Below are 27,600 nucleotides of genomic sequence, written 5' to 3' on the forward strand. Positions count from 1 at the left end.
CCTAACTTGCCCCTGCCTCCACCCCAAAGGCTCTGTCAAACACATTAATAAGATTTCCTCAGTGAGTCAGTTACTCCTCCTGTGGTTTCCACTTCTGCAATTTCAAAAATCTGTTCATGAGTCTGTTATTGCTCATTAGGGAAGAAAGCCATCCCTGAAGAGACCCACACCGTGGGGAATTCTGGGAGCTATGGCTCTGCAGTCCTTCAGCTGAACCGCTAAGTTCAGCTTCCAAGCTGGAGTCAACCCTGGGACACAACCCATGGTGGGCTGCAAGGGAAGCCATGACTCTGGGAAATACTTGGGCCCAAAAGAGCACAGTATCCTGCAGGAGCAGGTGTTTTGAAGTGCAAGAGAAGCCTAATCAACTTGAGAGAGAGGTTATGACTGTTAGGCAGATCCTTACAGGTACATCCACAAGTATTTCTGTGAGCTGTGGAACTGCTGAAATCCATTTTCCTCTGGCTTTGTCTGAAGGGTGGGTAACTCTGGGGATTCTGCTCCCCAGCAGGGTTCCAGCCCCACCACAGCCCTTCCCTGTGGGAAGCAGTGCTGGAATTCACTGCCTGGTTCTGTGAAACACGCAGCCAAACTTGGGGAAACCCAGAACTCTAAGACTGCTGCCTCTTTCCCCAGTAACTTGGTTTGAGTTTGACCATGGGGAAGTCCTGCAGCATTTTGGCTGTGGAGGCACCAAGGAAGCTCAGCTCCACTGTTGCACAGTGCCCAAGGGCTATCCCATTGTCCAGCTGAGGGGAGCAGGTGGCTGCTGAGTGCTGCACTACAGAGACACAGCTGCTTGTGGTAAAGCTCTAGGGGTGCCAAGGACTGATGCAGATGTACCCCTTGTGCCAAGTGGCTGCCAGAAAACAGACTGCAGGGCACCACAGCTCAGCAGGAACCCCATGGCTACTGGCTTTGTGCTGCTGGAGTTGGCAGAGCTATCCTCAGGCAGGTGTGATTTGCCATGCAGGAAGCCCATGGATAAGATACTGGCCTGGATGTACACCTGGATCCAAGTCAGCAATAATAGTTTGTGGGGTTTCAGCCCTAAACCTGCATTGAACAAAACTGGTCAAGTTGTTCCTCTGCAGAATTCACAGTGGGCAGCCAACCTCGTTTGAGTTGTGGTCTTTTTTGGGCTTGAATTCAGAGCATCAATAAGCTGAGCGTGCCAAGCACGGTGAACGCAGACCCCTACAGCAGGTAAGGATGCAAAAGGAAAAGAAGTTGCTCTAGGAGAGGGATTTGCCCTCTGCAGTACAGCAAAGAGCTTCACAGAGTGAGGGGGCAAAAGCGGGTCTTCACATAAACCCAGAGAAGTTTAAGGACGAGGATTTCAGCATAAGGAGGACATTTAAGGAAGAACAAACTGTGCCCAAGCCACTGCTAGTGGGAGAGTTCTGGCTGCAGCCAGCTGAGCTGGTGCAGCCAACACCAGTGCTGCTCTGGAATGCTCATGGATCAAAAACGTGTACTCCCAGTTTTTTATGGGACAGACAATCCAGCATCACGCAGGCTGGGAGGACAAGGTACTGATCACTGGCTTGCTGGGCCTTGCACTTTTCCTCATGGGATTCCAGACCTGCCTCCTTCATCTTAAGGCTGAGGGATCAGTCCTGTCAGAAATCATTCAGTCAATGACATGTAGAGGGCACAGCCATAAATCTGGAGGACATTTAACCACGGAAAGGGAGGTGACTAAACATGCAGGCCATGCACTGAAGCTGTGTCAGCAATGGGAGGTGCATCCCTGGGTCCAGGACAGTGTCAACAGTCCTGGCGCCGTATCTACCCTTGCCCAGCAGCAGCCAGCTGCAGGTTTGCAAAGCAGGAACACTTTTCCCCAGCTGAAGTCTTTACCCAGCTCCACCCAGGAGCCGTTTGTGTGGTCTGAAATCAGTCAGCAGCAGCCTATGTCACCATAGTACAGGCAAGGAGTGGAGCCACAACCCTCCCAGAGGCTCAGACACAGGCTCTCCAGCCCAAAGCAGTGCTTGGAAAGGGCAATAGCAGGGCAGAGCTGGAAACACCCAGTGAGGGGCTTGAAAAGGCCTTTGAATTTGCTGCCAGCAGCAATGTTGTGCCACAGCTAGTTATAAAACATCTCTCAAAGAAGCAGGTGTCTCTGAGACATTTACATTACCTAAAAGCCTCTACAGAAAATCCAGGGGAAAAGGAAAAAAAAAAAAGCACAACTGGCAAACATCAGGCTCTTCTCACACTGCAGCAGCACAAGACAACACAGCACAGCCTTTCTTTTCCAGTTCAGGCTCTTGCTGCTGCTACCAGTCCTGAGAAATCATCCAGGACCTTCCCACCACCACGCTTTCTAGGCAGGACACCAAGTTTCTGCTGCCTGATGCAATCAAGCCCATTACCCTCTCAGGTCTCAGTCACCGGGTTTACAGCAGCTAGCTGTGAGGTCCCAAAACAGCTGCCTGCACTGCTCAGCTCCTCATGATCCTTTACTTACACCTTCCTGCTACTAAGCACCTTATGATTAACTTTACAGCCTTTAAAGGAGTTGTAAAATTCTGATTTACGGTATTAAGGGCTCAGGTTGCCTTTGGAAACCATGCGAAGACAGCCTTTTTGGATTGCAAGGATGGATTGACTGGTGATGAAGGCACAGGACCAGGCTGAGAGGAACCTCTAGTGGCCACGGGCTTCCTGTGCAGCAAATCTCCTGGCAGCACAGAGCTGGCTGGAGAATCAGTCATCTGGGAATTGTTTCTGCCAGCTCAGCAATCCCTCTTCCACACTGCACTGCCTTAAACCACAGCTCTGCTCTTGGAAGTGTACAGCACGGAAAGGCCAGATTTGTGTATGATGTGGATATGGAGAAGGTGGGAGGTTTTTTTTGAAGTGAAATACCCAAATCTCTTCGGCCTGACAGCAGTTTGTTTAAACCCCTAAATTTCATAAAATTCCATTTTTTTCATTTACATCCTTGGTCACCGCATGGTCTGATTGCAACTTACAGGTGCTGGTGGCCAGAAGACACCCCTAACCTCCAGTTTAAACCCAGGCTGGGCAGGAGCAAACCATGCTCCCTGCCCTGCAAAGGGAAGAAGGCTCATGTCAGAATTTGCTATCTAGAGACTTCACAGTCAGTTTGACACCTGATCTCAGGGGAAGTCTTGTAAGATCTCAAATGATCAGGAACCGTGTAACCACCTCACCACAGTGAGAGTTCTGTCAGAGAACACATGCTCCAGGGTTTCTTTCAGTTTCAGAGTGCCTTTTGTTATAAGCTGTATGGGAAGGAAAAGACCAGAACAAAGGACAAAGCCAGCAGCCTCCACAGTCAAATACCTTTAATATAATCCCATATTCTGCACAGTGACAAAAATACCATTGACGTAGGGCAGTGATTCCAAGATAGGGTAGAAAACCAATTCAGCAGCACATCACCACTCATCTGAAGAAAACATCATCCCAAATAGTACACACACACTCACCCTGACTATGAATAGTCTGAAATTCATGACAGAGCTGCAGAACAGCCAGGTGCCCACGCCTCGGCTGTACCCAGCAGCCTGACTCAGTGTCACTTGCAGAAGCTGAGCTCTTGCAGTGCCACACTTGTGGAGCAGCTCCTGGCTGTGGCATCAGTGCCCCCATGGGCAGAGGAGATCACACCCCACCAAGAATGAGGATGAATTTCCAAGGAAAAAGTACACAATTCCAATACACACACATGAAGAGCAGTTGATGGATCTGCATGTCACCCCTCTGTGGGTCACCACACATCTCTATTGGCATGGCTTAACTCTTCAAAGAACAGTACTGGCCTCACTCCATTTTGACTTCAGATATGTCACCAGAGAGGAAATGAGAATTTTTTCCCTTCCCTTTGCTAATTTGACTCTACTAACAGGAGGTTGATTAATGTGCTGCATCAGAAAAAGGAGTGTGCCAAAGTGCAGGAGCTCCAGGAAAGACAACTCAGGTGCAATGAAGTATGTCCAGCCTGGCTGCAGCTGGATACAGTTTCTGTGGCCTGCAAACAGCTTGGTTGCCATTTACAGCCAAGTCAGGTTTCTGATGTCAGGAGTTTCTAATCTTTTCTGCCGTCAAGGAATATGACAAAGCAAAAAGCAGCTTCTCAGGAAAGCAAAGATGCTCTTGCAGAACTGTGGTGACCAACGCCCAGCTCCCAGCCCAAGCCCATCCAGTGACTCTGGCACTCTTACTGCTGCCAGCAGGGTCACAAACAGGGATTACAACCTACTTCAACAGTTGTTCAGAGCTGCAAGGAACAACTGACTAAAGCACTTCATGGCTGGAGTACTTGAGATAACTTCACTTTCTGATAAGGTGTCTATTGTAGTCACTATCTTCAAAACCAGCCTGTGGCCTCCATCTCAAGAGCTTTGCATGAAACAAAGGGTTTGAAATTTGATATACAGCAACAACCATTAACTACACAGACAGGAAAAATGCCTCTTTGCTACTGGAAAGATGACCAAGTCAAAATGCTGTTCTTCTAAGGTGTCTCACAACCACAACAGGAATGATGGATGAGGATTTGCACATGACAAGGAATATCCATTTTTACTGAACACAAGGATTGTGTGAAGTTGCTGCAGCACTGTAGAACTGCTCTCCCTGGATTATTGCAGCTTCTTGCTCATCCAGGCTATTCCAGTTCAAACCACACAGACCAGTCCCACAGGGTGGCTGTGGCAGAGCAGTGATTTACCAAGTCAAACCAGTCCTGGGCCTGGTGTCCAGTACTGCTCCTTGGATTCTCACACTGATATCCTATGATGAGTTTCTGAGCAACCAGGAGTTATTTCAGATTCCAAACACCCAAATCACTGTGCACCAAGAACAGAGCAGGGAAAGGAATATGTTTCTAAGGAATGTTTCTTAGATATAGTTTAAGACAAGGTATTGACATGGTTGCACCTGGCAGGGATGGGAGTGAGGAAATCCCATCACACTGCCAGATGCAACCAAGCTTTTGTAGATAAAATTTATTTATTTGGAGTAGAACATTACACTCCCACAAATCCTACCAACACACAGCCCCAGGGAATTTCTGACAACAAGCTGGAAATTAATACTATTATGGTTTTGAGTTGTTTTTTGTTTCAAAAACTTCTCAGGATACCTCCTCAGACAAGCTCAAAAGAGGAGATGCAAACCAAATGGAAATCCCACCTACACTACGGAGAACCTGTATTTTTTGAGTGATTTCTTTTGTCTGAGGAAGCTTGTGGGATACCTGCAAGGGCAAAGTGACATGGGTATCTTGGAAAAATAGAAGGCAGCATCAGCCAGTGTTTGCAAAAAGTCAGCTATGACTGAGTTCTTCCACATCAAAATATATCAGTATAATTGAATTACCTCTTGCAGTTCAATCAAGCTTATAGTAAACTTGTGAAAAGACAACTGGGCAGAACTCACTGTGTGGAAAGGAGAAAGAGAGGCCCAACGCTGACTCTCAGACAGGGTGAGAGAATCCAGTTGCAAATACAAATGGTGCAAAAGACATCTTAAACTGTTCTGCACACAGGCTAATTTTTCAGAGTAATTTTGACAAAAATTCAAAATGGCACTTAAAAAGCAAATCTTATTTTTGCCAAGTTTATTCACATACTCTGCAAGAAGCAACTCTTTACCAAGCCATCAGGTACTGTCATGGCTGGCAAGCTGGACAAGCCAACATGACCCAAAACTCACCTCTGACCTCTGAATATGAATGTGACCCAGACCCTAGCTTTTAACATTAATCATTTAAATTTTTCCTCTTAATGAACTTCAAGCTTAAGTAGCAAACCCACAATACAGCTATTTTTTATATTGAACTGTTTAGAAAATCAGCAATTTCTCTTTCCCTTCATTTTCCCTGTTGTGATAAATCTTACTAGTGAGGTACTGATGGAAGCTCTGAGCATCCTGTTGTATGCTCTGGACTACTCACTTGATGTTTAAGTATTTGTGCTTCATGTGGGAGAAGTTCCACAACAGATAGTGCAATTTTTGGATAAAGACTCTGGGGAATTGCCTCCAGACATCACATGCCTCATGAAGGGCATGCCTGCAGAGCATGTTGGAATGCTCAAGAATGAGCAAAGCCTCATTGTATCACCCAAACCCTACCAGAATATACAGGAAGAAAACTGTTACCTTCTCAGGAGAGATCTCATGGCTGGGAAGACATCTGGAGAAACAGTGTTGCCTCCACTCAAGTTTTCCTGGGAAGCTCATTCCCTCTTGGATTTGCCTCCTGCCTTCCTTCCTTTACTTGTGGGGAGAGGATTAAGCTCCTGTTACCACCACATCTAATTCCCGAAACGCACAGGGATATCAACACAGTTATTTTCAGATTTAAAGCTTCATTTCAGCTCCCAGGAAAGATGAGGAAAGGAACATTTCTCAGTGCTGCAGATACTCTCTGGCTTTCAGCTGCGTGACGCAGGGAGTCACTCTGAAGTCACCATACTGATATGGAATAGGAATGTAAACAAAATCAAGACTTGGAGATATCACCGTCCAGCCTGGATGCCTTTCTCAGAGGCAGAATGCTCAAACATATGCAACTGGAACATGTCAAAGGTTTTGGTAAAAGATGATATGCAATCATGGTTCTGGTGTGAATGAAGAGCTTCATAACTTCTTAATGGTACTGATTTGTCATTACAACGTTTGCTCATAGGAGGGCAATGATTTTATGAACTGCTGTTTTATGTCAAATCTGAGGTCACCAATGTTCCCTGTGAGGAGACATTTGATATTCCTGGCTCAGGCCAGGTATTGGTGCCAGTGCCTCAGAGCTCTGCAGTACAGCTCAGCCAGGGCTGTGCCTCCAAGAACTGCAGACTCAAAGCTACCCCATGATTTGGACCTGTATCCATCTCGCATGGCTCTGAACTCACCACATTTTCATTTTTCCGAACAGTCCCTGAATACAGATCTCTAGAGGTAAAGGAATAAGCAGTTAACCAGATACATTACTTCACCTTGACCTGTCCTAAATAAAATAAGAGTAAACAACTAGGCCTGCATCCAAGTGTACTGCTTAGGTATGTCTCACAGCACTGAGCCCAGCCGAAAGGATGTTCCAACTTAGCTCCTGTATCGGAATTTACCTTGGACAACTGAAAAACTAGCTGATTAATGACAGTCACATCAACCATTCATGGTGTCCCTGAAGCCCCACACCTCCAGGATGGAGATCTGGAAGTTCTCAGAGCACAGTGGCTGGTTATTGAAAGTGTTGCAGTGGCTGGTTCTCCCGTGGTTCAAATCTGCATCGAGATACAGAGCCTGGCCATCACCACCTCCTGGGAAGAGACAAAGACAGGGTGAGGATGTCTTTGCATTTCTTGACATGGGAAACAGCTGTACAAAGAATTTAGTGCTTTTCCCATGGGGAACAATTGGAAGCCCTCAGCAATGTCTGCTTGCTGTCTTCAGGTGCAACAGTATACGATCAGATGTACAGGTTTTGAATGACAATATCAGAACTGGATAATTTATTTTAATAATAATAATAAACAAAAGTAATGCAACTCAGTAAGAACAAAAACTACCTGCATTTAAAAATTTGTATTTCAGCTCAGTGCTGGAGGATATTGGAAGCTACAACTACAATTTTTTCTCCAGTAAAGGAAAACCAAATAATCCTGTTAGCAGTCAAAAATCAAAGCTGGGAGAACAAGATCAGTAAGGAACAGCACTGGCTTGGTCTTCTAAATCACTATAAAGCATGAAAGAGTTGAAAGCATTTTGATTATCTGTGGGTCTATGTCAAGATTCACAGAGCTTTCAGCCAGAAAATGCAGAGAAGTGAAATAAAGTTAGACAGAAACGTGTTAGGAGAACAGAAAAGAAAATCTCCTATTGCTTATTGGGCAACCATCAAAGAACAGTTACTAAAGCCATCTGAAGAGTCAAAAGTGTGGGAATTCTGGTCCACAGCTGGAGCTGTGTACAACATTCACTTCCACGTATTGACTACCCAGGCCTGTATCTCCCTTATTACCACCTATAGTGTAGTGTACAGTAAATATAAGCAACTCCCTCACCAAAGGCTGACAGGAAGAGATGGTGGGACACATCACACTCTACATCTCCCTGAAAGGAGGGTGGAACCTGGTAGGGTTTGGGCTCTGCTCTCAGGGAACAAGTGATAGGATGAGAGGAAAATGTCTGAACTACCAGGGAAGATTTAGGTTGGATTTTGGAAAAAAATCTGCACTGGAAGAGTGGTCAAGCATTGGAACAGGCTACTCAGGGCAGTGGTGGAGTCACATGCCCGGAAGTGTTCAAAAACAGTGTAGATGTGGCACCTGGGAACATGGGTTACTGGTGGCCTTGGCATTAGAGGGATAATGGTTGGATTCGTTGGTCTTAGAGGGCTTTTCCAAAGTAAACAATTCCATGATTTTATGATTAGAGCACATGCTGCTAAGTGGGAAATCAGCCAACACTTGACATTTCAGAGGAAATTACAGGCCAGTTGCTCTCCTAACAAGTGTCAAGTAAAGACTTTTGGGAAAATGACAACTGTGATTTTAGATCTGTTTCTCGTAAATCCCATTTAAGTGACAACTTTACTAAGCAGACTTTTGCCAAAGTCAGCAGCACCACAGATCCAATAAAGTTCCTGGAGAATTAACATGTTTTATAGTTTACTCTGTGTTTCAAAAGCCTTGATGCAAAGTAAGCCCCTTTTTGAGAACTACTTCTCATTGTGAATTAGGCAGTATGAAGGAATGGCTGTATTTAAAGTCATGAGTTATATTAGTTATTACATTATTCTCTTCTCTAAAATGCTTGTATATGCAGGTATTCATACCTGCATACATGAAAATTTTGGTTGGGAAATAATGTTTTAGGCAGTTTTATCTCTACCTGCAGTGATACTGAAATAGATGAAGGGGTCAGGTGTATTTACCATGTATCTAAGGTGGACATGAAGAGCTGGGGTGGGATCTGTGCTGGAATTCTCATTGCGACTCACCTACAATGATGCACTCGCTGCTGCCAGCCATGAACATGGAGGCTGTTTTGGAAGGCAAGTTGAAGTGCCTAGCTGCTAAGAAGGGAGAAAGGCGATCTGAGGGGATGCTGCTGGAGGAAAGGCTGCTGGAAGCTGGCTGGGCATGGTTTTCTGTCTCTGATCCAGCTGAGGCTAGTTCTGGGTGTTTTATGATCACCCACTCGTAGCGTTCCACTTCTGGCTGCAGCTGCAAAGAGGCAGAGAAGGGCAGAGCTGACATTAGCATACACACACTACACAGAGCTCTGCTCAGAAAAGAATATTCCAGCCCCTCAGTCTCTACCTGCATAGTCAGCAGTAAAGCTTGGATCAACATTTCTTTTAGGCCAGATGTTATCCTTTATTCCTTATCTTTTTAGGTAGTTGAAGAAATGACACAATAACTTCCGAGTTACCTTATTTACCTACTGTCAAACCATTACACCATCCTTAGAAGTGTTCAAAAAACATGTGGATGTGGCAATTGGGAACATAGTTTACTAGTGAACAAAATGGTAGTTCTAGGTTGGTGATTGGACTTCATGAATCCCAAAGGTCTTTTTCAACCTTCATGATTCTATCATCTTTTAAGAAAATGTTCTTTGCAAGTGGAAAAAAAGTCACCACAAAACTTAAAAGTAAAATTTTTCCTCCATATTAAGAGTTCAATAAGCTTTATAAATCAGAAAGGTATGTAATCCAGCCTCTTTAAGCAGAGGGAAGGTGATAGTTAACCAATACAGTTGTTCTGTCTTGGTACTGGGCAGCAACAGCAAAATGTTACTCACCCTAAACACAAAGCACTCCCCAGTTCCAAAGAAACTCAGCTTGTTCCCTCCTCGCCGGCGCTCGCTCCAGTCAGTGGACAGGTAAGCCCCACAGACCTGGCACAGACAGCAGAGTCAGGCTTCCCATTGAAGGAGAAAGTGTGTTAAACCCACTGATACTGACATTTCAGAGACCAAAACTGCAGGCTTTACTTTAGTTTGAGTTTCAGAGTCTCTATACCAGTGGATTAAAGCAGAACAAGTAGTTACATCTGAAGACAGATTTAAATTGCTTTAATCTACCAGTGGTTACCTCTAAATCCTAAGAGTGTCATAAACTATTTCATACCTCTGATGTCTTAAGGGAGAAATTTTCTATCACAACCCCAGGTACCAAACCATAGATCACTCCAGGCCTGTACAGCCTCACTCCCTCACTTTGGCAACCAAAGCAGCAGTGCTGTCCCAAGTGACAAGTATGAGCAGCTCTGCCTGAAAACTTTTTGGTCAAACAGTGGCCTTGGTTGCTTTCTTACATTTCAAAGTGTAGGTTAAGCCAGCTTAGCTAAGCAAATGCTGAACTTGCTCAGATATTTAGAGCAGCCACATGGGTTTGCTCATGGACAGTCATCGTGCAGAGATATAGGCAGGAATAAGCCCACAGGCTGCAGTAACAGCTTAATGTTTCAAGCAGAATACTTAGAGGTAATGTGCAGTGGCACAGAAAACAACACCATTACAGGAAGTTCCTCTGCACCCTCCTGAGAAGGTTCTGAGAAGACTTCCTGTTTTATGTATTAATTTTTTAAATAAGCATGTTGCTGTTTTCACATTATGGTGTCCAATATTGTCACACACAGGAGCAGAAATAAGGGACCTATGTGCACTCCTCCGCAGGTTCTCAGAGCTTCCTTGGCCTACTTTTTTCCTAATCAAGAACAAGATGAAGCTAAGGCTTTTGTTTTCACATCATGTAGTCGAATATTATTCATATCATTTAAATTCTGCTACTTTCTCTCCTCATATCCTTGAGAAAATAAAAATATCTTCTATGAATCATAACTTTAGCACAGTTCCCACTCTGTCCCTCTGATTCTGCATTTCAGAGACTGTCCAAGAGCAAAATGAGCTGTAGTCCATCACCCCACAATACTTGCAAGAGAAAAAGTGGTTAACTAAGACCTGGTTTGCAAGGTCTGCCCAAGAATGCATAGTCCTATAACCAACAAACAGAATAATGTAAAGCATAGATTCTTAAAAAACTGAAGACAAACCTTGCTTATTCATTCTATTATAAACAGTAAACAGCTGTGTGTTCCAACACAGCATTACACACTGCCCAAACCCCAATTTAATCACTTGTGTTTCACCTCACTCACCTCTTTTGCTGTTGTCTTGATGAGGAGCAGAGTTGGTTCATGTCCCTCACTGTGGGAATAGAACCTGAAGTGCAGAGCACAACAAAGTGAGCACTTGACTGCCACCAACTGCAGCTCCTTTCCTTCTTGTCAGGCACTGCCTCCTTCTCCAACTGATGCCATGGCAAAAAAACACCTGAAGACTAAGAATGTTCCTGCAAATACTTTATACAGTCCATGTAAATAATACAGCTGAGTCTAAACAAATACTCTCAAGCAGTTTTTCTCTACTCAGTCCCCTGTACAGTTTATGTCTCTGAAGAACAACTAGAAGCTTACCTAGATCAACTGCAGCATTTTACAGCATTTTTAATTGAAACAACCTAAAGGATTGTAAAACAACTTAGAGGACTGATGGCCATGTCTGAAGGGCTTTAGGTCTTCATGGAAATTAATTGTGATGCATTCTCTTTGCTTGCTTTTGCTTGTCCTGATAGGCACATAAGGCTGGGAGAGCAGGTCACTCCCTGCCTCAGTACCTCAACTGCTGATGGCAAAGTCATTATTAGGAGCTACAGGGTTATGGTCTTCTGTACTGAGTGCAAGGACAACTCGTATCTAGTTTATCTCACTTAAAAAAACAAACCAATCATATTCATAGGTAATTTCCAGTTTCCAGTTCTCTTCTTCCTTGGATCAGTTTGAATGTGGTTATCTATCAGAAGTGCCCACAAAGCAGCCACTGAGTTAACCATTCAAACACTTAAAGAACCAGATTCAGACCTGCAGAATCTGTGAACTGATCCAAGTTTGACTTTTCCAATTTATCTTGAACAGTTCAAAATATTCTGGCACAGGAAATATCCCAGTCAAATGCTGTAGGAAACACGAATTTGTCACATTTATATTCCATTGTTAATGATATTCTTCAGATCAAGTTCTGACTAAGCATAGCCTTTTTGTCAACCCAACAAACACTTCACCAGCTGTTCCTTTATGCCCTACAGTAGAGAAGAGAGGAATGTTTTCCTTACCTGCTCAGACTACAGCCATGTTCCAAGGTGGTGAAAAGCAGGAGGGGCTGGCACAGTGCAAATCGCTCTGGGATCCATGACCAGATATCCCGCATCTCCTTCACACTGACAATTTCTGATTTGAAGTTCTCAGCATGAACTGCCAAGTGCACATTCTGCCTGAGAAATACAACACAAAACATTGAGAAGCAAGAATTTAACAAGTTTTGGATTACTGAACTGAAACATGAGAAGACAGCTGAACACTAACAGACTCCAGCATATAAATTATTGGTCAAAGCTCCAGCCCACAGGATTAGGTGGCCATGACCTGGTAAAGGTGATAAACTACTGCAATTTAACATAATTCTCAGAGGCAGAGATCTGGCTTGATTGTATTTTCTATTCCTACATATGGAGCTGTGGCTTGCACCTTAACACACAGAGGACACAACACTGAGCCACTAAAAATGACCATGGCCTTATATTTGCTGTCTGTGACAGTCTCGTTGGCACTTGTATTTAAGCACAGTGAACAAGATACCTAAACAAACAGCCAGTATCTGAGAGGAATGGGCAGTATTTTTTCTACCTCTGAAGTCCTGCCCATATTGTGGGATTAGAGAACTCCTAAACCCCTCAGAAACTTAAGAGGAATCAGTATTACCAAGGTAAGCAATTTCAACCAAAAGCAAATATTTGAAGCTTTTGAGAAGTTCCACCTCTTCAAAACATGTCATTACCAATGACTTCCACTTCATTATGAACCAAAAATGTTCCTGGGATCATGGTTACAGAGCCTGAGAACATTATGGAATGTTACACACTGACAATGGGAAGGAAATCCCTGTAGCCCCCAGAAGGGTCTGATACAGTTGGAAGGATTGATTGACAACTTTTAAACACTTGAGGTAACAGTCATCACCATGTTAACCAGCCTTCATTTCTCAGATTGAAAAAGCATGCAAACCCAGAGCCTGGGGATTAAATGTTATTTGCTTTCATGGTCTATGTTAAATGCTTAAAATGCAATAGTGACAGCCAAGGACACAGAGTTTACACAAGTCACTGAATTACTGGGCAGCCAAGTGTTAAATAGAGCTTTATGACTTTGCTTTGCATGCAAGGGTTCAGGCGCAAGTATTTGCCTATTTCTGATGTTTTTTTTTTTTTTTGACAATTACACATCTCTTTTCTCTCAGTTTCATGATCATGAAGGGACCTTCAATACTGTACATCTGCATGGATCTGGATAGTTTATTTCACTCCCTAAAACACACAAAATATATAATTTTTTTATTTTTCACACTCGTAGTACCAAAAAATCAGCAGCATTGCAATGCAGAGCAGTGCTTGCTTGGAGACACTGGCAACTGGCTTCTGGAATTTACTGTAGGCACCTTGGTGTCAGCATTTTGAATGAAGCGACTCTTCAGGTCACTTCAAAAAATCACTAAAATTACTGCTTATTTTAGCTAAATTAATTAAATCAATCTTTGGATTACTACCCTTTGCATTATTTAATGCAAAGAACTTCTGTGGGCAGCTATTTAAACAACCTGTAACTATTTACAGGTTTTAAAACTTACAGTATCACAGACTAGGGACATTATTTGTACTTCTAAATACAGCAATCTGAGGAAAAGGAGAGATCCATTGAAACAAAGTAGGTGCCAAGCCTTGAAACCCCATGTCCAAAATCTAGCTTTAGGGTCTCATCCTCTGTGTTCTGGCAGGTCTGCAGCTAAAACTGATGTCTCTATCTCTACAGAACAGAGCTGAGAGAAAGCCTTGGTTTCAGTTCAGCAGAAATTAAGATTTTTTCCTCCCTCCACATGTAAGGAGTTAAAAAATATTCAGGGCAGTCAACTGTTTATTAGAATGAATTTCCAGCAGAAAAGCAATGGTGATAAACAGGCTGTGACTTAATATTAAACATTGAAATGTTTAAATTTACGCCTCAAGCAAGCCTCAATTATTCGTATACCTGATCTGTACATTTTTTCACATTTCTGTGAGCTGTTTGGGCAACTAAACTTGAGTTCTTTTTTCTAAAAGGCTCTTACACTCCGGGTATCTTTGCTCTTGCCTTTTTCTGGCTACTCTGAACTGCTGATTTAAAGACTTTTCTACCCAAGCCCCTCTCAAAGCCTGTGTTCAGCAGCATTCTCAACACATCCCTGTGCCTTCCCACAACTCTTCCACGTAGGTAGAATATCACCTTTTCAAACAGATCTTTCTGATTTACTAGAAAGTATTTACCACTGTATTGGCCATTTAAAACTGTACCAGGCATACAGTTCCTGTCCTTTGAATGTCATGGTAAACAGTTTTATATTTAATGGCACCATCTCGTTAAACCAAACAGTGTGAAACAACTGGGAAACCTGCTATTTCCCAGTAACAAATCACAGCTGCAGATGGTTGAGACTGAAACTGGACCCTGTGTTAAGAAGTGTCCACATACAGCCTGCGCCTATCAAACCAAACTCTATGCTGCTGAGCAAAAACATAAATTTTTTGAGGGTGCCAGAAAATTGCAATTAGTTACAAGTATCTAACCTGTATTAATTCTCTTATTTTTGACAGTATTTAATCTAATGACACTGAAAGTCATCTCCTTCAGTTTGGCAGTTGCTTTTCAAAATAGCAAATGAATGAAAATGAACAAAACACAAGTGAGCTAAGAGAAAACCAAAACGTTTTTGTTTATATTCATTAAGGAAAATTAAGTTTAGCCTTCACCAATCCACTCCATCAGGGTCATTCATGAAAATATTGTAGCTTGAGAGAACAGTAAGTTTGGACAGCATTAAAGTCTATCACTAGAGCTAAATAAATTCAGAAAGTTTTACCCTGCATTAGTGTTTTCCTCAGTTACCGGGATTTGCATGACAACTTTCTCTTGATTGCTGATGTTGGAAAGGCTTGTTTAACTGCTATTATTCCATGGAATTAGATCTGAAAACCAGCACAACTAAAGTTTAATAGAGTAGAATTTGATAATTTCATAGCTATGTTGCTTTTCCAGGTATATAATTAATACAATGTTTTTCAGAGACCTTAAAGTTCCCAAAGGCAAAGCCAAGGTTGAGGACATGCAGCAGCACCTGTCAAAGTGAATGTCCCCTGTATTACTCTAAGAACAACAAATACCCAGCTTCAAAGATTACTCACTGAATTACATCTTCCTGCTCTACTCTGGCTTGGGTGAAATCTTAGAGGAGATACATTATCTTTAAAATCCATTATAATTTCAATGAGGGCATAATTGTGTGGTAAAAGGTGATTTCTTTTTCGGTCATAAATAGCAATATAAGTAATTTGTGGTATATAAACCTGAAACCTAATCCTGTGTCCAGATCAGCATCAACTGATGTCCTGCTCTCCCTAAGTCCCCTCAAACCCAAACTGCTTCTTAGCATAAATCAAGGCTTTCTGCTGCTTTCAGAACAACCTAACTGCAAAAATAATACACAGATGCTGAAGATTTGCTTGACTGGGATTAACAGCTTAGTGATTTATTAGAGGCAAAATCCTCAACACAGAAGTTATGGTATGAAACATGCTTTGCTAAGTCTCTTAAGATGTTCTTTCAAACATGAAAACATGAGGAAGTTAATTCCAGCTTTGATTTTATAAATTAGTACAAGTGTTAATATGCATCACTCACTAAAGTTAACTCAGGGCACCTGCAGCAAGATCAGAGGATTCTCAAAGGCATGATTTTAAACCCAAACATCTGTGGTATTTAATACTCACAGGGCAGCCTTTCTCTTTCCAAGTTCTCTGCTTATCAGGTATCACAATCTACTCACTGGGTTTCATTCTTTAAGATTTACTTTTCAGGCCAAGACTTGATAAATGACTCCATTAATCATTAGTGCTCCATGGCTGAGTAACTCTGACCTCCTTGACACAGAAAGAGTCTCGTCTTCTCGACTCTAAAAAAACCCTACCTACTTAAAAATAAATATAATCTACTATGAATAGAAGTCACTTTTAGGAGTGAGCCAAGTTTGGGTCAGTCCAAAATTTTTGCAATTAACAGCAGAAACCTTCCAAAGAAGATGAAAAGTTAACTCTGTTTCACACTGAATGCAACAGCATATACCAGGTTTGGAGGTGGGATGATACCTAACAGCTCTCCTAAGCTGTTATTTGAGAGGTTTTTTAAAAATTACACTTTTTCTTCCAGAGTAGAAAGGACCATTATTATAATAGCCCTTTACAGTCATAACCATAATCCCACCATGTACTTTCTCCATGTACAGTACTCTTTCCCACTCTGGAAAACACAGGTGTATTGCTGTCTGAAGTGCTGTGTTGACTCCTTGGGCCCTTTCTTTCACAGCTCTGCAGGTGCTATGAACTAACTTTGCAGGAGAGTATTCAGGTATGTGGCACAGCAATCGAGTGCTCTGATTGCTGCCCTGCTCCTCCTGCCCCAGCATCAGCAATACATGATGACCTTGGAAAAAACAACAAGCCAAAGACAGCAGGAATGAGCCAAGTGTGAAGACTCGAGTATTTTAACCTACCTTTTGGGAGGTGCAAGACTGCAAACAGGAGTGGTGCAGTGGAGATGGAATGGACAGAAGGAGAACATACAAGGAGAAAGACAAAAAAGATAGAAAAGATCAGTGACTTCCTAGATCCATGACAAAGTGAGTGAAAGGAGCCTGGAGAGAAACAAAGCAAGGTTTGAGTTGAGTCATCAGGCACTAAAAAATAATCAGACAGGTTAAAACATTTATATTTCTATCTTCCCCCTTCTTTGTTACGTGATGGGACAATAAATCATCTTCTCCTTGCATAGGCCAAACACAACTGGAGAGGAGAACTCCCTGGCACTCCATGGAACCCTGGAGAACAGCTCATTTCTCCTGCACTTCCATCTGCCCACACTGGGACCCAAACTGAGCCAAGCCAAGCTCCCAGCAGCACCGTGCCTGGGGACACTGAGAAATTTCAGTGAGTTTACAAAGGTGGCCAAGAGAGGACGTAATTTTTTCAGTAGGAACTCTGCCTGGCATAGCAGTAACTATTTGCTTTATTTGGGTATATTACTGTATTTTGCCTTGAAAACATTACTGTTGTGAATGAGAATTTGTCTGCAACATTTAACACAGCAGGAGTTTTTGGAGTGTCTGTGGTTGGTTGATGTATGTATGTTTATTTTCTTTGGTTTATTTAATTTTTTTAAAAAAATTATTTTTATTTAAAGCTTTAATTCTGTTTTAAAAAATATACTCAAGGGCATTACAACTCTCCTGAACTTCCTAACAGAAAGACACAATGGAAGAGTCAACATTTTGTAACAAGTCTCAAATACAATGGTCAGAACGGCCCCCAATGTGACAATCCAGTGGCTAAAGGCCTTGAGACTGACAAGTATATGCTGAAGCTGATTGTAAACCAAGCTGTGAGTCTAAAAAATTAACCCTTAGAAGAGACTGGGGGGGCTTTACATGTATGTAGACACATGAAGCAAGTTCAGCTAACATTTATGTGATATTTTAGGCTGAAATGTACAGAGTATGTATTGCCATGCCATGGAATGGTATCTGTCTGCAACTACTGTAACTAACTCAGCAATGCAGTTGGCTGGAAGATCCTACTGTATCAGTGGAGATTTAGAGAAAATAGACTGTGTGTCTAGAATATCAAGTTCCAGGTATCACACTAAGGAGGGGAGACTTCAGAGAGCAGGGCAGTTCCTAAAACTGTCTAACACTTAAACTTGAGATTTCAAAAATGGCTGGGAGAAGTTTTCTGCTGTCAGAGCCTCTGGAAAAACAGAAATGTTCCACTTACCCGCACATACATTTGCACTTGGCAAGATGCTAATTTTGTTCAGATTAATACATTACTGCCTTTTCTATAACCATTGAGAGGCCTCTCAGCTAAGCTTTTTATTAGAATAATTTTTACTGCCACATCAGAGCAGGATTTCATTTACCGAGTTCAAAGCTGGTTCTTCCTCCTCTTATTTCTGAGAAGAGCTTGTGATTATGCAACAGTTTTTTGGATCTGTACAGTCACTCTTCTTTTCCAGGGTTCTTTCAAAATTATTTTTTCTAATAGTACATGAACCTGTCACAAAACAGGTTAACTCCTACCTGTGAGTATTATACTCTTGACTTCCACGAGGCTTGCAGTCAGATTTATTTATAAGTAACCAGTAAATAAGACTTATTTCTTCCTTGCTCTGTTAAAACAAAGTTCTTCCTCAGTCAGGCAAAATGTTCCCAGCTGTGATAGTGCCTTACACTAAAGAAACTGCTGAATTCACAGTACTAGGCAGCATCAAATTGACACTTTATACAAAGAATATCATAGTTAAGAATAAATTTTCACATTTCTTTAGGTATATTTCTTAAAAGTAATTTATCAGTGTTTTATTAAAATGCCTTTTAGTTAAAAAATGCTTATGAAACCCACTTTTGAGATATAACACTTGTAATTAATATCTATTTGTATAAATTCATAACTGAGCAAGCTACAAGAAACTTCTGTTCTTCTTGTATCATAACACTTCAGTTACATTTCCCATTAAAATCCCAGCAATGCTTGATTTTGGAGCTGCAGAGTTTTTCTGCAGAGAAAATGCATCAGCAGACACCAGTGGAGCTTCCCCACCAGTCACCCAGGGCTGCCTGACTGCTTCACACACTGGGAAAATTCAGGAGATTACTCATGTTACCTGCACTGAGCCCTACCTTTTCTGTTTGACCGTGATACCCTTGTGCTGCAAAGCCTTCTCGTTGGCCATCTGCAGGAGCTGGATCTCCTTCCGAGAGAAAAGGCGGATGGCAAAGGCTTTTTCCAAGAGCCTCTCTGGGGTCACCGACTTGGCGATGTCCCTCACGAAGGCTCGAATGTCCTGCTGGACGCTGTCTGACTCCATGGGCTGCCCAGCCCTGACTTTGTGAAAGAATTTCAGAAGAGCCAGCGCAACACGATAGAGAACTTTGTACCCTTCCACCAGGAAGACGTCGAAGACCCGTGCGATGTATGCCATGGGCAGCTCTCCGAACAGCCATCGCTGCCAGTCGGAGTACACCTCCAGCACATCCTCTGACACTGCCACCATCAGCTTGTGGGCCGCCTGGCAGTACTTGTTCACCAGGTCCCCAAAGGTCATGCAGGAGGACTCGAAGGCCAGGAAGGTCTGGTCGATGAGCCTCTTGGATGGGTCGTTGCAAGCCAGGATGCGACAGACCTGCTCGAAGCACTCGGCCTCGTCCTTGCTGTAGTGCAGGAGCAGCGCCGTGACCGAGGGCAGCGCGGGGCAAAACGAGATGTCTGGAAACTGGTTGGCGATGCACAGAATGATCTTCCTGACGGCCCCAACACCCTCTGCGTTCAGGCAGTACGTGGGGATCAGGCTGTTGTCCACGAACTCTGGCAGTGGAAGGGAGCTGCTGCTGCGTTTCCCAATGATCTTCACCACAATGTCCCGGTACACGTTTGCGTCCGGGGTCACTGTACGGCACGGGATATTGCTGATGAGTTTATGGTACACTTTGGCTCTCAGAGAGTGGTTTTTGGCCCAATAGCCCTGCCGGGCCAGCTGCTTGAGCTCATGGAAGTCTGTGCAGGTGAGCTCTTTTGTATCCTGGCTCTGGGCACTCACATCCATTTTGTCCCAATCCACAAAGCGGCTGTATTCCTCCATGGCTCCAGGAGAAGCAAATCACATAAATCATGGGAATAGACACCTCAGTCAGTCACTGATGGACTCTTGGATTTTTCTGCAAAAGGAAAGTAAAAAACCAGACGTTTGAGTAACAGATAATCTCTTAGTTTTTTTATGAACACACATATGTACATACTTGTTACTGCAATAGCAAAACTGCATTCTAAAGCGAAGAAAGTTAAAGATGCCTTTTTATTTTTAAGTTGAACTTTTTTCCCATTCTATCAGTAACTCCTACTGCAGTAATTGATCAAAGGCCAGCCAAGAGGCTGATCCTGAGGACATCTCCCCAGGAAATTAACTTCCCTAACTGAAAGTCCAAGCTGAGGCATAGACCTTTTCATTAACATCCCACTTAAGAGAACAGAACACTCCCATTGCAAAAAAATATATTGCTAAGTATGTTCAATTTGCAATCTCTCTTTCCAATTCTCTGGGGAAATATAAGTGAAACTTATACTAGAAGAATGTAGTCTCATGACTAGTGTATGCTGTTCTGAGACTGTGTGGCCAGTGAGAAGAGACACTACATTCCTACTAACCACAGCCATGTCCTCGAAATAATTTTTTTGTCCTGGTACTAGCACTTGTATGACCACATAGTTACTGAGATTGGCTTGTTAATCTGGTACAATTTTTCTTTTCCATTGGCTAAGACTTCTTCATGGAAAGGGTGGTCGAACATTAGAATGGGCTGCCCAGGGAAGTGGTGGAGTCACTGTCCCTGAACAGTGTCCAAGAAATATCCCTGGAAACGTTCAAGAAATGACAGGATGTAACATTAGTGCTCTGGTCTAGCTGATAAGGTAGTGATTGGTCAAAGGTTGGATTCAATCTTAGAGGCCCTTTCCAACCTCAGTGACTGTGCGCAGCTGTATAGTCAGCCAGATCATTACTAGTACCAGAAGAGAGACTTGTGCAGGACAAGAACCCTACTTCCTGACCGCAGCACAGGGTCAAGTCAGCTTCAAACACCTTCACTAAAGCACCTACATTTTCTAAGTGCTGCTCTGGATGCTGGCCATGCCCTGTCACACAGGCACACAATAGCTCTCCCACTGGAGATGCCACAGATACCTTTGTGACAGCACTAGGAGCTGAAACATCAGGTTCTGGCCCCTAGTGCCCTGTGCCAGGTTTACCTGATCTCCCAGCTGGCTCTAAGTTCAGGGCACACCTGTGTCCCAGCAGAAAGTGTGCTTGTGACCACTGAAGGGCATTTCCAAACTGGCTTTAATTAGTCAGTGCAAAGCCAGAAGGGGATGCACCATAACTTCCACTATTGCAGCAGCTCTGCCAAGTGCTGGAACCTCTGCCCATGTGCCCATGTGTGTGTTCTGTCCAATTAAGACATTATATAGCAAGGTAAAATCAATGAAAATACTCACCAAAAGGTTTCCAAAGAACCTTGTCATTTCTGTACTGATAGACTGAAAAATGGATGGAACTTGACATTTATTGGCATAGTCTTCCATAAATCAGGTGCTTTAAAATGATTTGACACTATTAAGGTAGATATACTATCAAGATGAGAGCTCATCCTCCTAGCTGCACTGTAGGAAAATAAATCAAACATTTTGCCTGAAGAAGCCATAGCAGCCAATTCAGACAGTTTTAGATTCTGAGTAAATGCTAACCTGGGTATTTTGGAATCACATGCTGAAAGCCCTAAATTTAACTCCTCTCTTAAAAGTTTGGCAGCAGTATGCAGGAGCCTTTCAGAGAAGGCTTTTGGATGGCTTTTCTCTACCATATTCAACTCGGGGCTTTTTTTTATAAAAAGAAGACTGGTTTTGGATCATCTTTCTTACAGTGTAAGAGTGATACAAAAATGCTCACCATTTCTTTTCACTGCATTCTTCCACATGTGAAACTAATTCAAAAGCTGTAATTAAAAGAAGCAACACATTGCCCTCATTTTCCAATTCTGAAAGTGAGATACCTTACAGAGTTCAGCTGTGGGGTCTCAGTGCGAGCTCAGTGTGTTTCCTGGATATCCAATAACAGCAGGACACCAGTCCATTGCAGAGCCAACGTCAGCTCCAGGGAAGTGAACATTTTTCTGTAATTCTCCACCTGGAGAATTAAAAAAAAAAAAGCAGGAGTTAACATAGAAGAACAGAAACAGGAGAAAGATCTTTCTTCTTAGTACCTGCCCCACAACTGTAGATTGTTAGATTTATTCGTTTTAACGGAGCTCTTCAGGTAAGTGCAATATATAAAAAGAGGCAAGTACACAAGTGAGAAGTAGAACTAGAAAAATGCATACTGAGGATCTGCCAACTATGGCTGCAGCACAGGCAAGAGCTTTTTCAAGGTTAAGTTTAAAGTCTGAAGCAGGCAAGCAATCATTACAATTCAAACCCAAGCAAAGACCATAGTACTCTGCATGATTTTAAGTCAGTGACTGAATTTTCAGGAAATATTTAGCTCACTAGTCTAGCCACATTTTCCATTTCATTCCCTTAGCTCTTCCCATTGTCTTTTGGACTGTTTTCAGAAGACTGCTGAAAGCTGTCTGAAGCTCTATAAAATACACAGCAGTGAAGCCAAGTGTGACAGGCAAATTCCCGTAACCGCCTCTGAGGAAAAATTCTATGGAAGTGTCTAAGAACAAGTCAGAAAAAAGATTTGAGTTATTACTTACTTCCAGTATGGGGAATATAAGGTTGCAATTTTACTAAAGATAACATGGCTGAGGGCAACTTCAATAATTTTATTATTTAGAATTATTATTTTATTATTGAAGGGGTTTGTTTGGTTTTTTTCTTTCCAAAATGCAGGAACTAGCAAACTGAAATATCTGAACTACAACTAACTCAGAGGGCAATTACTTGTTTCAAATTGAGAGTACATGAATTACTCTACAGTAGTGAAATATTCACAGTCTAAACTTCTTAAAAATAAATTCTGACTTTGGTTAAAGCCTGACATTACATCATTTGATATTGTTTTTAATAAACATAAGATGGTGTTGTAAAAAATGCAAGCTATAATTAATCAGGAGATCCTGGTTCCCTATTCCATTTAGGTATGCTTGAAACTTTGTGTTCTGAAAGTCTGCCTACCGTTTAGAAGATTATTAAGACACTTCATTAAAATCTAGTGTAGTTGCTCTATAACAAGAACTACCAAAGTTTGAAAATTACATTTTTCATCTCATGCACAGGCAGTTACACCAGCTTGGATTCAGCTCTTTGCTGTGTACAGATACAGTTAGATACTAACAACCAACATTTTGGCAGGCATTTTTATAAGGTTCTAACAGAAAGCTAATATTCTCTTTTGCTGCCCTGCAAATCAAGAGTAATGTAATCATCCAGACCTGCACCATATCATTTGGTGTTTAAATTTCTGACCAGTGTTGTAGGCATGGAAAAGACTCAAATTTACACTTTTTCATAACCTTGTGAAACTAATCCATGCAGAAGGCACATTAAGAGATAATGAGAACTGCTTCTTCAAGACTGCTTGCTAGTAGTCCTTATCTCAGTAAGAGGAAATTAACCCCAAAAGTCTTAAGAGATTGAATCCACCCTTGAGGAATACTCAATCACCTCTGAGATGTTTGCTTCCTAAAGGGAAGTCTGACAGAAGCACAAAGCCACACAGTAAGGTAGCAGTAACTGCAGAACAGAAGACAACTAGTTGGCAGCTTCCCTCTCCTCCCCCAGTATTTTAGTGCATCCTGCAGCTTTCCCAAACCCAGACTTACAGCAGCACACCTTGACATCTCTGCTACATGGATCTGGGAACAAGACTGGACACCACTGTTCCCCCTGCACCCAAACACCTCCTGATCAGCAGCAGTTTGTCACTTGTACAGCCTCAGTGACGTTGTCACCCCTCCCCGGGGCAGACGTGTTTCAGAGCTCAAATTAAACACTCCATTTAGCATCAGAAAGCAAACAGCTCATTTCATGCAGGGAGCACGTGGCTGCATTGTGCAGTGATGATCCCTTCCAGCAGAGTTCCCAGAACTCGATGGATTGCTTTAACGTGCTTAAATGCAGTTCGATCTCTTCGATGGGCCCTGGGCACCCTGAAGCACAAGCTGGGAACCACGATAAAATTCCTGACAATGTTCTATTAGAAGTTTAGCAATAGTGTGATAGCAGATTATTATTATTACTATAGAGATTATTAGATGCTTCCTGCTGGGTTTTTGATATGCATTTAGGACAAAGTCTAAAAACCTTCCCAAGTAACTGATAAAGCCCTGATATCAAAGCACTCTAAACGGCAAACACTTAGAGATGATTTCTCTATAGATGATTTAAATCTTTAAATGCAGTTTTAAAGTCTGCATTAAACAGGCAATCTCTGGAAAGTGTCTCTCCTCTGGGGACTAACAGGTATTTGTTGCACAGTTCCATGATTTTGCAATTCCAACTCTGCAGTGTCTGGATCTCCAGTTCTGAAACAAACCCAACAATACTCTGAAGATACGCAAAGGACTATGGGGTTAGAAGAGCTGATTTGCTGAGAGTTGGAATCTGGCCTTTGTCCTTTAAGGTAGAAAAATTAAAACTAATCTGAACATTATTTTCCTTTTCAAAAAGTTGACATCATAGCAGATTTGGCAATAACACAGTACAAGTTCTCTGAAATACAGTCACTACACTTGTGTACAAATTATTTCTCCTTTAAGTTTGTTTCCCCATAAAAACATAACAAAATACGTTTTGGGTTTTGACAGCAACACCAAAGTTACACTTATTTGACAACAATCAGGAGAGGGAGAAAGGGTTTTACACTGACAGACAGTAATTTTAGAATAGATATTGGGAAGAAATTCTTTCCTATGAGGCTGGTGAGGCCCTGACCCAGAGAAGCTGTGGCTACCCTTGGGTACCTGGCAGTGTCCAAGGCCAGGTTGGATGGGGCTTGGAGCAGTCTGGGATAGTGGGAGGTGTCCCTGCCCATGGCAGGGGGAGGAATGAAATGAGCCTTAAGGGCCCTTCCAACCCAAACTACTCCGTGGTTCTGGGCTGATGTAGCTGTCTACACCCCAAGCACCATTCAGCACACTCTTGAACACGGACATTGGCAGTCTCCTAGATTTCTCCTGAGTCTCTTTCCTAAGACAGAGGGAATCAACTGCTCATGGTCTTTTGCAACATGTCTGAAAGTTCAGGCAATTGTTCTCTAATTGCAGAAGTTTAAGCAGGAGGAGAACAAATTATGTTTATGTTCAAGCTTAAGAGTGTGAACACCATAGATATGTGCACTTCCATATCTTAACATCAGAGATTTTAAAACATTTGAGCCCAGAACTGGACCTCACCAGCACATATTCCCACCAACATACATAGACTCCAAGCCAGTCAATCATTAATTATAGTGCAATGAGATTTATTTTTGTGTCAGGTGACTGTCTGGTCAAGTACCAAAGGAGGAAATAGCTCAACACCATTTCTGCAACAAAACCCACTGCACGTGCCAACACACCCCATGCAATTGTGTCACACTATTGCAAATAAACCTGAAAATAAAGGCATCTCCAAATGAATGAGAGAAACTGTAGTTCTTCAGTCCCAGTTCAAGACTGTACAGACAGAATATAAGAAGCTCTTTTTCTTTCAGAGCATTAACACAGTTTATCAATTTGAGTAGTAACACAGAGTTATATGTGCCTGAGCCAGCAGCCACACAGCCCAACAGCAGCAGTTCCAGCTGCCTCTCCACCCTAACAGGGAGGGCAGGGGGAATTCTACCGAGCCAGAAGAGCAGCAAGGACCTAACTTATGATATGTTACCAATAACATGCTTGTCATTGACTATATGTGCTTTCAGCACTAAAGCAAACACACTTAGGACCTAAACAAATGCCAGACAATGCATACAAGACAAGACAACAACACTGCCTAAACGATGCATTATCACATTGCAATAACCTTAGTACTGGAGACAGTGAGGCACCCATGCAGTGTGGACTGATTTGCTTTGCTTGCCTTAAATATACAGGCAGTTATCTTAGTACAGGGACAGCTTCTTTTCCCATTTTTTCTTTATAGTCCAAATAACAGGAGGATCAGAGGATGGAGGCCCTTAAAGATTTCAGATTAACAGAGCAAATAAACAAATACAACCAAGGGAAGAAAACAAAGGTCGCAACAAAAGGAGTGAGCTGGGAAGAGCAGAGGTACTTGAATATGTGAGGATCCAAAAACAGCCAGCTAGAAACATTTACTTGGCAGCACTTAATCATTAACAGCACAAAAAACAAAAAAAACCCCCACAGAAAGAAGAACAAACAAAAAACCAACGAAACCCCCACCACTACCACCAAAAAACCCCCAAACAAAACAACTCCCAAAACAACCAACCCTTCCCGCCCCCCCCAAAATAAAAAAACCCACCAAAAACCAGGGAGAAAGCTGTTTTCCTTTGAGTTAAAATTTCTTGCTGCAAGAACACCTGCAAGCTTTTAAATATTAATGACAAAAAAAGATGTTCAGTAGAAGGATTCCCAAGGCTAATTATTGTGCAATACTATCCACAGCAGTTTTGAAAATTACAAAGGATACAAAGTATCATGTATTGCTTGGAAGGAACAAAGAGTTACCATAAAATGTTGCTGGAATCCTTGGATTCGAGTTATCATTGCTGTTCCTGAGTAACTATCTTGGAGAAATCTTTTGCAACAGTCTAACAGCTAGTGATTACAGAAAGAAAGAAATTCTAACAACAGGGAATTCCCTGTTCTGGTAATACAGTGCCCTAGATATGATCCATGTTTTTTCTGTGCTCTTGCGTACTCTTGGATGCTCTAAAAATCCTACTGGGATTTCCTCTAAGCCAGAGAAGCTTTCAGATGCCCCAGCTTCTTGTAGGAATTGGAGATAAAAACACAAGGATTGAGGTGAAACAGCTCAAAGAAGGTCCCACTTCTCTCTCATCTCAAATACACAGCACCTGAGAGGTGCCATCCCTCCTGCTGCCCTGGGACCGGAATCAGGGGAGCATGCTGCATCCACCCGGCTACTAACCACCGGCCCAGAGAGGCCGGGAAGCATTTTGGCAGGTTCTAGGCAGCACTCTAAACTTGGTGTTTGGTGGCCAACAGTGTGCCAGCCCTAATATTTCAGCAGCAATTTTCACTGAAGGATGGGCCAGAAAGACTAGCGTGAAAACAAACTCGCAACAAAATTCTACTCTCATTGCAGAAATTTCAAAACCATTGAAGGCCAGAGGCTGCAGAACACAAGTGCTGGGTTTAGAGAGCTCTCCCTGTGAGGATGCACTGCCCCGTGCGGGGGTGGGCTGGCAGAAGAGGTGTAAACTGCGTGTTGGGCGAGCGTCACCAGCGGCCAGGGGATCCTCTGAGGCACCGACCGGCACCTGAGGCCCGCACACGCCATTTAAACACCGCACACCGAACAGCCCCAGGCGCAGCCCGGAGCCCCCGGGGCCGGCTCGCCGCGGGGACCAGCGCCCGCTCACCGCTCACCGACACCCCCGGGGGTTCCGCCCGGCGATCTGGACAGAGCCGGCGGCTGCGGTCCCGCCCAAGCCTCCGCCGCGGCTGCTGCCGGGTCTCGCACGAGCACGGCCAGAGACCCGCGGCCCGGCCACGGGGGCCTGACGAAGGCCGGTCTTCGGAGTCGGCCTCCTCCGGGTCCCTCCCAACCGCTGGCTGGAGGACGCCGCCGCGATGCCACCGCCCGTAGACCGAATTCCATCCCCCCGGAGCTCGCCCTCGCTGCCCCCCTCACCTCACCGCTCTCCGCCGCTCCGGGCCGCGTCCGGCGGGACCGGG

General features: G+C 43.1%; 1 protein-coding gene across 3 annotated transcripts; it reads right to left on the reverse strand.

Annotated features, from left to right (window-relative positions):
• Positions 1 to 3,305: 3,305 nt before the first annotated feature.
• TBC1D24 (TBC1 domain family member 24) lies at positions 3,306 to 27,600 on the reverse strand. Of its 3 annotated transcripts, XM_066330001.1 has the most exons (9): positions 27,562 to 27,600; positions 21,781 to 21,914; positions 18,859 to 19,893; positions 16,678 to 16,695; positions 12,158 to 12,316; positions 11,145 to 11,208; positions 9,787 to 9,882; positions 8,981 to 9,206; positions 3,306 to 7,298 (listed from the first exon to the last, which is right to left on the reverse strand). In XM_066330001.1, exons 3-9 carry the CDS (start codon positions 19,815 to 19,817, stop codon positions 7,144 to 7,146), a joined length of 1,677 nt encoding a protein of 558 aa, XP_066186098.1. In that variant the 5' UTR covers positions 19,818 to 19,893; positions 21,781 to 21,914; positions 27,562 to 27,600; the 3' UTR covers positions 3,306 to 7,143. The 3 variants fall into 3 exon arrangements, with proteins under 3 accessions (XP_066186098.1, XP_066186100.1, XP_066186101.1); XM_066330003.1 differs by lacking the exon at positions 21,781 to 21,914; XM_066330004.1 differs by lacking the exons at positions 16,678 to 16,695; positions 21,781 to 21,914; positions 27,562 to 27,600 and having other exon boundaries at positions 18,859 to 20,979.

The sequence above is a fragment of the Sylvia atricapilla genome, chromosome 15 (genome assembly GCF_009819655.1).
Source record: "Sylvia atricapilla isolate bSylAtr1 chromosome 15, bSylAtr1.pri, whole genome shotgun sequence".
Taxonomy (NCBI): domain Eukaryota; kingdom Metazoa; phylum Chordata; class Aves; order Passeriformes; family Sylviidae; genus Sylvia; species Sylvia atricapilla.